We start from the raw sequence: 17,323 nt of genomic DNA on the forward strand, positions 1-17,323 counted from the left end.
GGATGTCAGAAAGACATCTTACAACATTGATCAGCAACACTTTGCACTACACAATGTCCTCATAATCGCCTGATGATTGCATTGTGCCAGAAACTCGGAGTTGCGACATGCTCTGTAAACCTCTGTGACAATATGACGATGTGTGTAGTGTGACGATACAATGTGTGAGTGTGTAGTTTGTGCCATTTTAGTGTAATGTCCTCAGACTTCTGTGATAACCCTTACCGCATGTGTACTGGGAGTGATGGCAGCGACATCGCGCCCCGCTAGGACTCCTGGAACAGCTGATCCAACAGCTCGTGTCACAAACGAGAAAGCATCATTGAAAACACGCCTCTGGCAAAACCTGAATGAAGATGAAACAAAAATTGGTACGGAGTCTTAATATAGCCAGCCACTGGCTATGCTACTTTGTGTTGTTGTGTGGTGTGCTAAATGGGTGGAGTACAAGGACACTACGTGGGTTTCTGTAAGGGAGGGCTACTGTCACTGCTTCACTTCTTCGGTTACGAAATCACAGCCATTCCGTTCCCCGGGACGCAGGACACAAAGGACAAGACTTGTTTGTTTTACATTATATATTTGACATGACGGAAATGAAAGACTACCCTGAAAGGGACGAACAAGAAGACTGAAAAAAGGACTCTCGACTACAAAATCGCGCATGCTCATATCACACATGCACGCGACTAGACGAGACAGTTTGGGGAATGCCATCACACAGGAAAACAACACATCATTTTACAACAACGCGTGCACCTTTTGCTGATGACAGCGATTTGGCGATCGTTGTTCTTGGTTGTTTCTTGTTGATTTGAGAGTATGGTTGAAACCAATAAGTAAATACAGGTTTCTAGAGTTGTCTCCACGAAAAGGCAAGGAAATCGCACTGTAACAGGGGTCTGAAGACCGCGTAGTTTTTAGTTGCATTCGATAATTTCACAGACCCATAGCAAACCCAAGAAGAGTTGCACTCTCTTGGGAGCTTCTTTACTCCTGGTAGTGCTGGTTTTGTATAAAAATGTGACATGGCAATCCTTGAAAAACCATATTTCCCATTGCGCCAGTATTGGCAACAGGCAGCCACAGCAATATCCATGCAGCCTATTCTACATCACTGCAGTGGCTGCAATGAGAAACATATACACATGTACAATACACGCTACACAGCTACAATGTATCCCACCTGTCAGCAGGAGTGTCCGCACTGCAATACTCTGGCACGTCAAATTCCTGTGGATCTGCGCTTCTCAGCCAAAAGGGTATGATTGATATGTAGTCCTGAAGTTTGAATGCACAAGAGAAAGGTCAGCAAGTTACATGAGTAGCTAGCACAAACAACTGAAAAAATGAAGGCACCATAGATCCTAGTATATTTCGTTCGCTGGTTCATCGTATGAAATTAGAATACATGTGAAAGTACCCATGTCATTCTTAGTGGCAAGGTATAGCCTCAAAGGTACAGATATTTTGTGCACATGAATGGGAATGATAATATAATACCAAAAAAAGCTCTAGTTTGGCTGTGCAGTACACAACCTATCCCCGCTAGCAGAAACTTACCAGGAGAAGCTTCTCCCCAGGCTCCAAGTCATGGGCATAGACAGTGACGCTGACTTCCCCGGACGACAAGAGCCGGAGTATCCTTGAAGAGACCCCTATGTTAAGATGACGATGCAAAATTAGCTCTTCTTGCTCCGTGTGTCCACTACTGTCTTGCAAAGTGATCAGCAGTCTGGGGTTTGATGCATTTGTTGCATAGCGGGCCAGAAGGAACTTCACCCCATCTCCACTCGCGACAAGAACGGTGGCTTGCATCTGCGATGCAGCAATCAACGTTACGTTCAAACACACATGTGAACGAACGCACGCACGCACGCACATACACACACAAACACACACACACACACAAACACACACACACACACATATCAATATCAAACGTTTGCCCAAAATTCTCCTCCTCTCTTCCCCTGCCACCATGCCTCCCACCCTCGTTCATTATGATCGCTTTTCTGCTATGGTCATGTGTGCGTGTGCGCGTGTGCTCGTGCGTGTGTGCGTGTGTATGTATGTATGTGTGTGTGTGTGTGCGTGCGTATGTGTGTGTGTATGTGTGTGTGTGTGTGTGTGTGTGTGTGTGCTCGCTGAAGACCGCCCTGGTGCTGAGAAGTGCCTTGAAACATTCTGCACGGTTGCCTCTTCCTTTGGCCTCTGCGTCAACGCTGCTAAAACGAAATTTCTCGTGGCAGGTAGCCAAGTCAACATGCCTGATAGAGCCGATATGAACGTCAACGGTGATACTGTGGAGCACGTTCCATCCTTCATTTATCTGGGGTCCGTCGTGACACCGGATGCCCGCTCCTCTACTGACGTCAGTCGCCGCATAGCTGAGGCTTCCAAAGCCTTTGGAGCTCTTCTTCCAGTCTTGTCGGATCGCTCGCTGTCATTAGTCAGTAAGCGAAAGCTATACGTGGCCTGTGTCTTGTCCATTTTGCTGTACGGCAGTGAGTGCTGGACGCCCTTGAAAGCTGATAGTAGACGTTTGGATGCCTTTCATCATCGCTGCATCCGCACAATATTAGCCATCCCTCGCAGTCAGCAGCAATCCGATCGCATCACGTCTGCGCAGTTACGTCGTCACTGGGGTGACCCAGTGCCACTCTCTGTTAAGATGCGCCATCGTCGTTTAGAGTGGCTTGGTCATGTGGCTCGGATGTCGGAGGACCGTGTCCCATTGCAGCTGTTGTTTGGTCGTTTGTTGGCTGCGCGCCCCTTCTGCGGTCCCAGGCGTAGGTGGAGAGACGTTGTGGCTACTGACACGAAGTCCATTCCAAACTGGTTTGATTGCGCACAAGACCGGTCAGCTTGGCGAGAGCAGGTTCTGGTTTTTCAGCCTCCTCGGGCAGTAGAGAAATCCGTACTCTGCTCATCTTGCAACCGGGCTTTCTCTCGTCCTCAAGACAAGGCACGGCACAAGTGTTTGGCTGAGCGCCAACTTCCCGTCCACCAACAGCGTGGTTCAGCACAGTGCGTCAGTTGCTGCCGATGGTTCCGTAGTAAGGGTGGGCTTGCAGTTCATCGCTGCCAGCCTGCACTCCCTGAACATGCAGATACGGCATTGACGGCGTCTCTCGCTAGTTGCTGCTTCCAGCATTGTCAACGCTGCAATCGCTGCTTCAAGTCCCGGGCTGGTTTTAACCGCCATAACTGCAACCGTGGAAAACGTCTTGCTGCAGCCGATAGGGAATCACTGCCGCTGATCTGCATGCATTGCCCGAAACGTTTCCGACGACAGCAAGATTTGACGAGGCACCAGAAGTCCTGCCAATGACGGTGCACTCCAAACTCTGGCCCCCTCCGGGGGTGACATTGCCCAATGGGCAGTCATGCTATAGTAGTAGTAGTAGTGTGTGTGTGTGTGTGTGTGTGTGTGTGTGTGTGTGTGTGTGTGTCATCGCCTCCGGCGATGGGCGTCCAATGGTCCAATGGTGTGTGTTTGAACAAGCATATTTCAGCTGAAAGCACGTAGAACGAACCAGGGTGTCAATGCTACAGTAGTTGCAAGTCAGCCTTGAGTGGTGTGAACTTACCTCATTCTCAAACACGCCGTAGCCTTCACCAGAGTATCCAGGCAGCTCATCCTGTCGGCTACCCTTCACAGAGACGTTACTGTACTCAAACTCAGCTCTAACAAACCTAGGACCTGGCAAGAAAGCGCCTTCAATGACTCTGTAATAGAACACACCCAAAACCAGTACAGCCGATCCAATACACTCTGTCTACCCCATGGGGCAAAGCATACATAGCATCTACACAGACTGTGTTGATGGGAAAGCAGTCTTCTTTTCTAGGTGTTGCTCTGCCGGATTGATAAAGTGCCACATATATGTGAGCCGGCACTGGTTTTCCCAGTGGGGAAAACATGTGCATTACGAAATGCATTCGAGCTAACCTAGCCGCTACCCAGTGAGCCATTGAGTACAATTATATGGTGTACTAGCTGTGCTAGTACTTGTTAGCAACAATCCGAACTAGCGCACACACTGCATTGCTTTGTACTGCATTCAAGACTGACGTCATGCGCTTTGTTTTGCTGCGTAATCACAAATGGCACCAGCCCATTTTTGCGGAAAAGAAAAACAAATCTTGCTTGCCCTGTTGTGCTCTTCCAGACAACGGATCGTGCTTCAGCAGTGTTTCTTTTCCTTTCGTAGCTTTGCTGCCAGCCCGAGTGTCACCTCGACACTGTATTTCTTCAGTATGTCTGACCTTACTGTCGACACTGTCAAGGCAATGCCTTGCCAAGCCCTCCGCGGCGAGCCTTCTCAGCGCGGCTTGAATCCGAAAGGAAACTTAGTAAAAGTATTTGACAGGACCGTTTGCTGGCACAACTAGCCCTTGGTAGTGAGGTCTGCTCCGGCCAGGAGAACCAGCAACATGACAGTGCGGACACGGCTCGCGAGCCCAGAAGCCCGACGTGCACCAATGCCTCCTCCGCCAGCTCAGGTGACGCGGGCTCAACGGATCTCTGCGCTCCCGTACGGGACGAGGTGTAGTCGGCTTTGTCGGCCGCCATTTTATTATTATCGGAGAGCATTCACTCTCGGCGCCGCTCCTCACCCAAGGCCAAGGCAATGCGGCAGCTGCCGCCACTACGCCAGGCCAAGCTCCTGTAACCCACCTGATCAGCCACCTGCACCAGCTGTGCCCAAGGCTGTGCAAGAACGTATCTTGCGAGGGGAGTTCGTAGATTTTTCAAGTTTGTTGCCTGAAATTCTTGCACACTTCCGGCCCAACATTCCGGCTGGTGCACAGCCCGAATAACGATAGCCAGCTAAATATCGTTGAGTCGGATGACGCGAAGCAGGTGCGTCGCAAGGTTCATGATAATTACACATGTAGCTACCCGGCTCGAGGCATGGACCACATACATGTCTGTTATCACGGCTGCTGCCCTACACCGCACTGCTGAACTGATTGCGTACCAGCAGTTGATCCTGACTGCTAACTGCCAGTTCCTCCCAAGCGCGTGGCTAGAGTACGACCGCCAGCTGCGGATGCTCGTGGCCCAGTAACCAGGCACGAAGAGGTTGGACACCATCGACGTGAACCTATGGCAGATAGCTGTCACAGGCCATGCACACCCAAAATGCGCTCAATGTAAGACGGTCCATCCAGGGGCGGTTTGTGTCCTTTTCGTCCCGAAGCCAGCAGCATTTGCCTCCAGTGGTCGCAACCATACCAGCGACGGCCAAGAAATCTGCCGCAACTTCAATGGAGGTCGCTGTTCTTCGTCGCCGTGCCGCTTCTCCCATACCTGCAGCCAGTGTGGCAAGGACCACCCATGCATCATGTGCAACCAGCGGCAGCGCGGAGCCAATTGGCCACCCCGCCGCTCCTAGCAGAATGGCTACTGAATCGCTTGACTCGGTACGTAGCTTCTTTCCTATACACTCTGCAGACACCACACTGCTAGCTGACCACTTTGCCCGCCTGTTACGTAACCACTCAGATCAATCATGTGTTGCGTATGTTCCCCATGGCCTGCGCCGTGGCTTTACTCTTGGATCTGCCGGCCAACACGACATTTCGGTTTTCTCTAATAATCTACCATTGGCTTTCACTCACTCGGCATTTATATCCGAGCAATTAGCTGCTTCCTGCGCCCGCAGCGAGACCACAGGCCCATTTCCGTCACCTCCATTTCAGTTCATGCGCTCTGGTATTGGTGCCATCCCCAAAAAGAACGGCAAGCCGCGAATGATCCACCATCTGTCTAGTCCGGAAGGCACCGGCGCGAACGACAGCATTCCTGCCGAGCCGCTCTCTCTGCACTACGCGAGCATTGACAACGCGATCAACATCATCATGTCATGCCCACAGCCTGTGTAGTTGTCCAAGCTCGATGTACGCAGTGCATTTCGGCAGATCCCAGTCCGCCGTCAGGACTTCGCTGGGAAGGCTCCTACTACTACGAGCGTTTTCTGCCTTTCGGCCTCCGCTCCAGCCCAGCCGTCTTTGACTCAGTAGCCACAGCAGTCAACTGGATCATGCAGCACGAGTTTGCTATAGATCACCGGCTTCACTACCTCGATGACTTTCTCGATATCTCCACTGGTTTGGCTGCAGCCAACCAGCAACTCACCATCCCCCTCCGGGCGTTCACATATCTCGGCACTCTTTGCTCCATCCCAGCTCGAAGGGCCATCACCATCATTGACCTTCCTTGGTATTGTCCTAGACTGCGAGCGCCACGAAGCTCGGCTACCAGAGGACAAGCTGTCCGAGATCCGTGCGCCACTCATGGCTACTATCAGCGAGCGCAGCATCGGCCAGCGTCAACTCGAGTCCCTCCTGGGGAAGCTCACTTTTGCTGCCCGAGTCATCGTTCATGGACACACATTCATGCGTGAACTATGATCAGCGTGCCCTGAACTGTATCTGTGTATGCGAGTGCGGTGCATAAAGCCCACCTTGAGAATGGGTTTGCTGGCCCCTTAGTAGATGCGTGGCTTCTGAAGAGGGTGTTGAAGGGCATCCAACGATGCCATGGTACGGCTGCACTCACCCCTCGCCTTCCTATAACTATGCCAATCCTACGACACCTGACGGATGCACGCCGGAAAAGTAGTATCCTGAATGGCCATGACAAGCTGCTCTGCCAAGCCGTCATGCTGCTTCTTTGGATTTCTTCGGTGCGCTGAATTCACTAATGGCATCACACGGGGCTGTACTAGCTCCCCTGGTGACGGACGCCTGCAACTCTTCCTGCTTTCATCCAAGACGGACCCATTCGGTAAAGGCGTTACTAGTGACATTGGCCCGTCTGTACCGCCGTACTGCCCGGTCCGTGCCATTGTTAGCTACCCATCTGTCACTCGTCGCGAGGGACCGGAGCAACTCTTGTTCGTACTCTCGAACAGACAGCAGCTGACCAGGCAGTCATTCACAGTAACAGTATGGTCTCTTGTCTCTGCGGCCGGTGCACCATCCCAGTCGAACTACTCCGGGCATTCGGTCCACATTGGTGCAGCCACCACTGCTGCTATGGCTAGTGCCCCCGACTCCTTCTTCCGAGTGGCAGGTCAGTGGAAAGAGCGATGCGTGTCTACGCTACATCCAGACTACAACAAGCGCATACCGCCAGCTATCATCCCGGCTTGCTGCCGTGCCATGGATGCCATGATCCCCAACTCGGGTGAGTAATGAGCTACTGAACTCTAGCTGCGCAATGCTTGCCTGTGCTGACATTAATTGACCCTTGCGGTGCGTCAATAGTGCTTAGCTAACGGAGTGCTGGTTTCATGGGTCCACTCTCACAACTGGTGTTATCTAGCTATTTGCTGCGGCTCTGCCTTGCGCTATATTACATCCATTTAGCATTGCAGCTCTACGTTGAGCTAACAGCAGCTCTACTTTGAGCTAACAGCAGCTCTACTTTGAGCTAACAGCAGCTCTACTTTGAGCTAACCGCAGCTCTACTTTGAGCTAACAGCAGCTCTACTTTGAGCTAACAGCAGCTCTACTTTGAGCTAACCGCAGCTCTACTTTGAGCTAACAGCAGCTCTACTTTGAGCTAACAGCAGCTCTACCTTGAGCTAACAGCAGCTCTACTTTGAGCTAACAGCAGCTCTACTTTGAGCTAACAGCAGCTCTACTTTGAGCTAACAGCAGCTCTACTTTGAGCTAATCGCAGCTCTACTTTGAGCTAACAGCAGCTCTACTTTGAGCTAACCGCAGCTCTACTTTGAGCTAACCGCAGCTCTACTTTGAGCTAACAGCAGCTCTACTTTGAGCTAACACCAGCTCTGCTCTGAGCTAACACCAGCTCTACTTTGAGCTTCAAACCAGTTGTTTCGAAACCAGCACTCCTCAATCCAAAGATGCCTCTTTGTTGACTTGTTTGTGTGAGGGATGGGGCTAATGGTGTACTAGCTGTGCTAGTACTTGTTAGCAACAATCCGAACTAGCGCACACACTGCATTGCTTTGTACTGCATTCAAGACTGACGTCATGCGCTTTGTTTTGCTGCGTAATCACAAATGGCACCAGCCCATTTTTGCGGAAAAGAAAAACAAATCTTGCTTGCCCTGTTGTGCTCTTCCAGACAACGGATCGTGCTTCAGCAGTGTTTCTTTTCCCACCATCCCTCCCTATCCAACTTATTCACACCATCATAATATTATCGTACCCACTAACCGGGTCCACTCTCACAACTGGTGTTATCTAGCTATTTGCTGCGGCTCTGCCTTGCGCTATATTACATCCATTTAGCATTGCAGCTCTACGTTGAGCTAACAGCAGCTCTACTTTGAGCTAACAGCAGCTCTACTTTGAGCTAACAGCAGCTCTACTTTGAGCTAACCGCAGCTCTACTTTGAGCTAACAGCAGCTCTACTTTGAGCTAACAGCAGCTCTACTTTGAGCTAACCGCAGCTCTACTTTGAGCTAACAGCAGCTCTACCTTGAGCTAACAGCAGCTCTACTTTGAGCTAACAGCAGCTCTACTTTGAGCTAACAGCAGCTCTACTTTGAGCTAACAGCAGCTCTACTTTGAGCTAATCGCAGCTCTACTTTGAGCTAACAGCAGCTCTACTTTGAGCTAACCGCAGCTCTACTTTGAGCTAACCGCAGCTCTACTTTGAGCTAACAGCAGCTCTACTTTGAGCTAACACCAGCTCTGCTCTGAGCTAACACCAGCTCTACTTTGAGCTTCAAACCAGTTGTTTCGAAACCAGCACTCCTCAATCCAAAGATGCCTCTTTGTTGACTTGTTTGTGTGAGGGATGGGGCTAATCATGTACTCAACAGCGAAATGATAGTGCGCGGGATACATCCTACACTATGGCACATATCCATGTGTAAACGGTTCATGCCCAAGTCAGGTGTGTTGCCATTGCATTGTCATGTCCCTCATTGTATGCGAGACCGGACTTCCATGTAGTTGAGAGTTTCAAGCGCCACTGACAGAGAATGTGATTGATGCTAAATGGAACTGGATGCAGATTGAGACCCTCAAACTGTTGGTTACTACCCAGGAAAAATGCAAGAGTAGCCAGGAGAACGAAAAGGAGAATAAAGACCCACATGACTATAACCGTCAAGAATTAAACCTGCGGCCTCTCAATTGGAAATCGACTGCACATACCACTGCACCATATGGAGCAGCAACAGCACAGACACACGCATGAGCACGCGCATGATTTTAACCCTTTAAGAGCCGCCCCATACTTGAATGCGTCGTAAACGACGCATTCAAATGCAAAACTTCAAAAGATCGTAACTCAGTCCAATCTCGCTCAAATTCAGTGATCGAAATATCCAGGGCGAAGAGAAAACTCTCACCTGTCGGCAGAAACAATCCGCAAAGCGCTACGAGCAACGGTTCCTGAGATAAATCACTCGTAAGTTGAGCCGCGATCGCGGCAATTTCAAAAGCGCGCAGTGCGACTTTAGTATTGAGAACTTTGAGACTTTTCGGCACGCTGGTTTAATCGAATTTGCACGGGTTTCACTGTTGATATTGTCAAGAGTACACAGCGAAAAAATTGGAACTCCACGATCGAGTAAAATGAAATATCTGGAGCGGGACGCAATTGGACGCATTTGGGGCATTTTTCGTACTGTCGCTGCGATCTAGCGCTGGATAGACGGTGTGCTGGCTATCATGATCGACCTCATTCTCTTCCTCTCGCGGAGACCTTTCCAGGAAGCCCTAGATTGTGAGGATTGAGTGAGTAGAACTGAAGCTATGATCCAAGGAACACGAAAAAATGCAGAATTTTGAAATTTTCCTGTGGCTCTTAAAGGGTTAATAGATTAATACTGTGACAGACGACTGTTAGTTAGAGAACCAGGCACACAGCGGCGGCTTACTGGTCACATTGTCTGCCTGTGAAGCCTGGCCGACACTGGCATTGTCCCACGGCAGAACAACCAGCTGCAGTAGTTAGAGATGCTCCACAGTCACATGCTAGTCACATAATGAGAAGGACAGACAGTTACATGGCAGGTCAGATACTCGGCAAAGAAGTGACTTCCGCCACACACTGTGTGATCCATACAGTAGAAATGCTACTTGACACAACCAGTTACTGTAGTACTAAAAGTATCTTGTTCGCTATCGTTGCTATAAGAGAAAATCTGTTGGTGCACATCCAGTGCATTTGCAGATTTGCGTGCTTCTCTTGCGACGGGCATATACATGGTACATGGTGTGCGTGTGCGCGCGTATGCCTATAAAGTTCTACGGGCAAACTTAAGAAACAAGAGCCGAGGTAAGTAGTAGTGCAGCTACAGTGTGCAGTGGTCAATGTCTGCTCACTTACCTAGGCATTCAATACTGCCAGTACTATTGGACTGGTAAGTGCCGTGTGCACAGCCACTGCACGTCCTCCCATTCAAGTAGTCCTTGCAAAAACACTGGCCAGTTTCCTGAAGACATCAAAGAACCACGGTAACATGTTAGTGTCATATGTGTGAGTAACGACACTCGGCAGGGTGTTAGAAAAATGCCCGTACTCCTGAAGTCCCATGTGACTGCATGTGGACTGTCGCTACTCGCAAAGCTGACTGTACCTTGGCCACAACAACCATACGTCATTACCATAGCCGAGCCTGAACTACCACTGGTAACTGAAAGTCAATGTATACAGCGGGAAAGAAGGGTGACGACCACAGTCCTTGTTCTTAGTTTTCACTCTCTGTGCTCTGTTGGTTGTGCTAGTATTATCAAAATGCCAGAATGGGCCACTAGCTTGTACACCGATATGTGAACTGGAAAGACAAAAGTCGGCTATGTTTGATTTTGAAAGAATGAGCAAGAACTAGAGAGAACTAACCTGATTGCAGGTCAGAATGCGCCCAATTGTCCGGTCTGGATGACACTCGCATGCTACAGATGAGAAACAACAACAACAACAACAATCAAACACAGAAGCTCTAATGGGACGAACCGTGCGACATTCGGAGCAAAGAGAAGAAACAATGTCAGGTAATGAGATACTCAGACATCTTCCCAGCATGCATGGTTCGATTCTTCAACGTGGATTTACAATGAAGTGGATGCTAGCAAAGTCGTAAAACGGTACTCATGGCACAGCAGCCCGGCCCTGGTGGAGATGAGAGCAGTACTGGCGACGAAGAAAAAGTCAACTCCATAACAGAGCGGTCTTGCACATCATCGTAGCCCCAATACACCCAACCCATATTGGCACGAGTAAAGTCCAATGGCTCCACGTGTGTAGCCAGCAGGGGGAACGGGGGGAGGGGGGGGGGGGGCATGTACCCGCCTAAACATGTTGACATAGATTCAGCATGCACACAATAACTATGAATGACATGCACCAGCTGCCGCACACATGTGCGGCCATGCATCCCCCTGAAAGGGGGACCAGCTACGTCCCTGCCACTCATACCAACACAGTCGTTAGTGCTAGTACTTACCCTGACACACTGCTGTGGAGTGACTGCCAAAGGAGTAGTAGCCTGGTTTGCAGCGGTCACAACGATCGCCGGCTACGTTAGACTTGCACTGGCATTTTCCCTGTGCAGAAACCATGGGACTATGCCATCTGAGACTTGACATGGTCATGTGCGCAATTTAAGCACGGTGCTGACACCAATAGATGTTTGGGATACTTGCATTATCACTCTCTCTCTCTCTCTCTCTCTCTCTCTGTCCTATGTTAGGGATAATCAAACAAAACAAGCTAATGGCAGCCAAAGCAAACACTGTCGGTCTCCTCCTGTCTCTGTTGAGTGGAGTTAAGAGGCGCCGGACTGCGATGAGCCAAGAGAAGGCTACCAATTGATTCTATTCTGCATCTAGTTACCAAGGGTGGGGAATGCTTGGTGCTTGTATACAAGATTCTCTCTTTCCATTGTTCCCTCAGCTAGAACAATTCTTCATTCCTTACATTCTCTGGATTGCACTGTCCAATCGATCCTGTTGCATCACAGCTGCATGCTGAGAACACGCCCAATATCAGAGAAGCAGTGCAAAGAGAGTAAAGGGAAGTACAAGGAATGACGGGCTTTCCGAAATACAAGTATATGGATGATATAATTCATCTGTGGAAACCTCAAGGTTTACTGCCCACCCACTCCGGCAGCCAGTACTGAAAGTATGACAGTGGCAAAATGGGAATTTCAGTTTTTATTCAGTTTCATTGAGCTGGGCACTCATCACATAACAATATTGTCAACTTGTGTTGAAACCTCTACTTTGCTGTAGTGTGTCACATGCAGAGCGTGGGGCAACATACCCCCCCCCCCCTCCCCCCCCCAGCAGGGTTAGACCCAAACACTAGCTTATATGATTGTACGAATGCTCAGAAGTGCAAGGCTGTAGCACAACCGTATACCATGGCAGTGTTACCACTCTGTGACTATTACGACACCAGGTAACTCATAGTGATGCAAAATGAACGTATTTCAAAGTAAAAGCTAGCTTCAGTGGAGTAAACTACACGGCAGGATTGTCATAGACCATAGAGTGGCGCCTGTAGACTGGTCAGTATTGATGTGTTGCACAATAGCGCACAAAGCTACTCATATAACTTGCATACATCCTTACGAAAGGGCCAACCTCCATGTGGCTGCAGTCTTACAAGTCATGTGTTTATTGAGCCCGCTGAGACAATGCATGCAGAGAGTGGGGGAGCTTGAGGGCGAGCAGCATAACCAGAAGTGACGATGATCATCACACCAGTGACATTCACCAACTATTACTAGTATCTGCCTTCGGACTCAGCAGACGCCCATTGTTGATCTAGCTACATATCACAAGTGGGAAACGTGCTCTACAAAGAGTGTGCCAGCAGCTGGGAATTGCATTTGGGAATCCTGAGTGCATGTAACGTTATGTACATACCGATGCATGCTCTATGTGGACTTTCTCCTTCCGGTCGGTAGAACCCTGGTTGACAACGCTCGCAGTTTACACCAGATGTGTTGTTCTGATCAAGAGCCAACAGTGTGAACACACCGCAAACGCACGCACACATACATTATATGCATGCACATACATGAACATATGAGCACACAAAGCACAGAAGTCTTATAGTTTCAACTAGGCCATTCGTACCATTACTAATCAAGTCGAATACAATGGTGATTAACACATGCCGGTTATAAGAACTTGCTTGCTGCTGGGTTAATCACCATTGTTTCGACTTGAAAAGTAATGGTACGAAAGGTCTAGTCGAAACTATAATTTCCCTCCAACCCAGAATCCATACATGTACACACACACACACACACTTGTACTTGTACTTGTACTTGCTCACTGCCAAAACTGGTCACGTGGGTCTCCCCGGGAGAGGGGAGAGAGACTCAAAAGGAATCTTGGAAAGATGACTCAATTGGCCATTGAACCACCCAACGGCCGACACCCCCTGAAATCCCCAAACTAGGGTGGACTTGAAATGATCCCACTTATGGGCTCACCACACCTCAGTAAGTGGGTGAGGACAAGGTGCAGAAAAAGGATTGACGGCATCAGGGTATCCGTCCCGGGATCCAACTGCAGGTACCCCTGCCCCCAGTGAAGGTAATACTTGGTACTACTACTAGTGTGGGTGGCTAAATCAGAGTGGATCTGATAAACGCTTCACTAGCACCATTGATTACACAAGAGTTTATCTAGCCAGAAGTAGTCCATGGTTAACAGGTATGTATACTTCAAATAGAAAGTATATGAACCCTGAAACCAACAAAGGTGGTAGGCACAACAATACACCTTCAAGCAGCCGAGCCCGTTGGCAACAGGCCCAACACTATCTGGCATAAGTGTACCCACCAACCGAACTAGCTGGCACACACACACACATACACACACACACACACACACACACACACACACTTGTACTTGCTCACTGCCAAAACTGGTCACGTGGGTCTCCCCGGGAGAGGGGAGAGAGACTCAAAAGGAATCTTGGAAAGATGACTCAATTGGCTATTGAACCACACAACGGCCGACACCACTGCAGCCAGGACCACGGGATGCTATTTACAGTCAAATGGCACTGGATAAGGAGTCCACTTGGTTACAGAGACCACACTTTGAAATTCCCTTAAGCAGTCGTCTTAGACAGGTTTCACTGTACATTTTTGATTTACTACTATACAAGAATTGAAAAAAATATCGACTCTTACGGCACAGTTACTGCATACACCTCCACCACTCCGCTGGCCATGTATGTCCATGCTAAGTCCCAGTTCATTGACAGTGGCGTTGTAAGAACATGTGGAGCTGTGCCCAAAGCACTGGCATGCTACAGAAAAAGAGCAACATGGACGTGAACACCCTTGTTACGATTTAGTGTGGCATGTGTGTCCACCACCACCGCTACACTCAGCATCTATCTTATCCGGACCTCGAAGCTACGGCCACATCAGTCTAGCGGGCACTCTGTGGGTGAGGTTTAGTAGGAAGATTCCTACTCTTTTCTTTTTTGCCCATTTTTGTGGAAATAGCGACATCATTAGCCTGATCTCTGGCCCTTAGTCATTTAGACATGCTGTATTTGATCAGTCAGAGTTACGGACATTGCTTACAGGCAGTGCCCAGTTCCGGAATGCCTGGATAATCCAGATACGAATGTATGCACTAGGAGGATATGAGTATGCACTAGTAATATTAGTCTAGTATAGGTCCAAAGAAAGGTAGGTGTACGTGCGGCCCGGTGATGGGCACGGGCAGCCATCCAGATAACAATGGAACGCACGATCTAAGTAGAAGGGATAACACCAGTACAGGTGCACTACCCACTGTACAATGGCAGGAACATAAAAACTGGCTGAAAGATTACAAGAGCTAGCTAGCTAGCTAGTACCACAATGCATAGTCACGGTTGGGTTGGCTGGCCGGCAGCTTACCTTCACATCTGAACGGATCACTGTCGGTACTTATCCTCCATTCTCTCTGCTGAAACCCTGGACAGCATGACTGGCACGAATCGCCACAAGTGTTGTGCTCGCACTGGCAAACATACTTGCTCGAACAGGAATAGCCCTCCACAGGAGAACTAATACGTTGATTATCACAGCTTTCTGCATGTCCATTGCATTCGCAGCTTCCCGTAAAATTGATTTGAGCGATGGAGTAGAAGTTCTATGGATCGCAATTGTAAAATTCAGAGGCAGAAGACACAGCCAAACCTTTGCTTTGGTGACGACTTTCTGAGATAGAGTAAGAGATTGGAAGAAATGCAATGATTGCATTTTAATCTGAATCCTGTGATCTAACGTTAGCAATCAGAAAGGAGGATATGAGATTCTGAATGTGGTGCTAGACTCGTCTAAAGTCAACTCACACCAACTATTCCACTGGCATCGCCGGTTCCATCTTCTTCTGCACCAGCCCAACGGAGGAAGCGAAGGCGAATATTTGTAGCCCGTGCCCAGTTCTGTATCGATGAAGCACATCAAAATCATAACAAAAGTACACTCGACATTGTCTGGAGAAAGTAAACTTGATCATAGTTGAATCCGTGAGGAGAAGATTCATTACTCTCACTTCGGGAAACAATGATCTACAGGTGGATGATGCTGATGTCACATGATAATGTTGAAGCTCTATTAGTACAAGAAACGGTAGCAGTGCTGTCACTTGCTAATTATGATGATTGTCTATCCTCTGCAGTTGCACTTAATAGAGTTTCCACCATGTCCACCACACAGTAAACCTGGCCAAGGGACCACCTGGTTTCAGCAACAACCTGATCTATCCACCCATGCGCTGTTCTTTGCCTGAATGTGTTGAAGGCACGAGGGTTCAGAGGCGGCCTGTATTCAAAGACTGTGGTAGGCTGGTCTCACGGGTGGTTGCTGAAACTAGGTTTCATGTTCATTGCAATGAGTGATGCAGCGCATAGCAGTATACAGTGAACACAAACCACTAATCACTTGAGATATCATTTCATCATCCTCATGATTTTGTGACATCGTTAGTCTTGTTCAGGCTTGCAGAGCAAGTGCAACAGTTGGTTGAACATACCGCAAGCGATAGAGCACGTGATGCTGGAGCTTGTCCTTGCAAACCGGGTCGCTTCTCTAAAACGTTGGCATGCACGACCTACAGGACAAGAGGAGACAAAAAGAAAGGAGAAAACTACATGCACTATAGCATCCATTTCTGGCAAAGATACAGTCAAGTGCAGAACGATGTCTCTTGCTCAACTCGAGATTCAAGCTGAAGCAAACACCAGGACATGATTATCTAACAGTAGGAGAACAGAAGGACTGCTCAGACAACTGTACTTTGAAGGTCATGCCGTTATATGTGTTAAGTAGATACTTCAAGTAGCACCCACGGACAGGTGCTAGTAATACGGGAGACAACAATGGTGGAACTGTTGCGCCCAGATGGGTACGTTCAGTGCATATCTGACAGTCAGCAGAGGACAGGTTGCACATAGGAGTGACATATCCATACTTTCAGCACTTCGGATCCTAAATTGTACAGTTAGAAAAAATGTTTTGTTCTCCACTGGATTGTTGCAATCACACTCTGCCAAGTAGATTGATTACTGTAATCTCCATTTCTCTAAGTATTCCAAATGAAGTCGCTCCTTTTGGTACATTCAGACCTCGCTTAACCGCACACATCCGTTTTCCACAAAATATCCGGATAGGCGAGGGAACCAGATAATCGAACACACCTACTCTATGTACTGTAAGTATACAAATTTTTCGGCAGCTATTTAATTTCGGCTATATTCGGCACCGACCCGAAATGCCTAAATTAAAACGCAGATGAAATTTTTCACAGCATCTGTCGCACTATACCATGCCCTCTACCCCACGCCGAAAATAAATCGCCGCCGAAATGTCAAAAATCGTGAAGTGCCGAAATTTTGCAGCGCCGAAATTTTGTATATTTACAGTATGCATGACATATGCTGTAAATCGGTAACCAACAATTTGCTTCCGGTTGGCGAGGGATCCGGATAATAGAGGACCGGATAAGCGAGGTCTGACTGTGTCATGACAGGTAATCATACCAGCAGTGGATATCATCATTGTAAATCAACACTTGATACAAACTTCAACTTAACCAAACAGTAACAATAGTCCTTACTGAGTCGTCCGGTTTCGTCAGCAAACTCTCTGGTAAGCACAGAACAGAGTTGTCCTCAGTTGCCACCCCATCAGTGCTGGGCGAGACACCAAAAACGGCTTGACAGTCGCTTTCATATTCCACATAGTATCCCCACGGTGAGTAGGTGCTTCCAAAGTCGCTTGAGCGTTCCAGTGCCCATGCGCTTGGGCGAAGTGTCGGCCCAGACCCCAGTCCAATAGAGACGATAGAATATTC

General features: G+C 48.7%; 1 protein-coding gene across 1 annotated transcript in view; it reads right to left on the minus strand.

Annotated features, from left to right (window-relative positions):
* The window catches only part of LOC135805860 (laminin-like protein epi-1), a 90,616-nt gene that overhangs the window by 71,345 nt on the left and 1,948 nt on the right, over positions 1-17,323 (minus strand). Inside the window, exons 2-16 of the mRNA XM_065319979.1 lie at positions 17,087-17,323; positions 16,004-16,081; positions 15,321-15,413; positions 14,884-15,118; positions 14,161-14,279; positions 12,878-12,962; positions 11,922-11,971; positions 11,449-11,548; positions 10,845-10,897; positions 10,332-10,437; positions 9,880-9,976; positions 3,594-3,732; positions 1,564-1,818; positions 1,187-1,281; positions 226-346 (exon numbers count right to left, since the gene is read on the minus strand). Coding sequence (XP_065176051.1) covers positions 226-346; positions 1,187-1,281; positions 1,564-1,818; positions 3,594-3,732; positions 9,880-9,976; positions 10,332-10,437; positions 10,845-10,897; positions 11,449-11,548; positions 11,922-11,971; positions 12,878-12,962; positions 14,161-14,279; positions 14,884-15,118; positions 15,321-15,413; positions 16,004-16,081; positions 17,087-17,323 — 1,863 coding nt within the window. The remainder of the gene's footprint in view (positions 1-225; positions 347-1,186; positions 1,282-1,563; positions 1,819-3,593; positions 3,733-9,879; positions 9,977-10,331; positions 10,438-10,844; positions 10,898-11,448; positions 11,549-11,921; positions 11,972-12,877; positions 12,963-14,160; positions 14,280-14,883; positions 15,119-15,320; positions 15,414-16,003; positions 16,082-17,086) is intronic.

The sequence above is a fragment of the Sycon ciliatum genome, chromosome 1, assembly GCF_964019385.1.
Source record: "Sycon ciliatum chromosome 1, ocSycCili1.1, whole genome shotgun sequence".
NCBI classification, from domain to species: domain Eukaryota; kingdom Metazoa; phylum Porifera; class Calcarea; order Leucosolenida; family Sycettidae; genus Sycon; species Sycon ciliatum.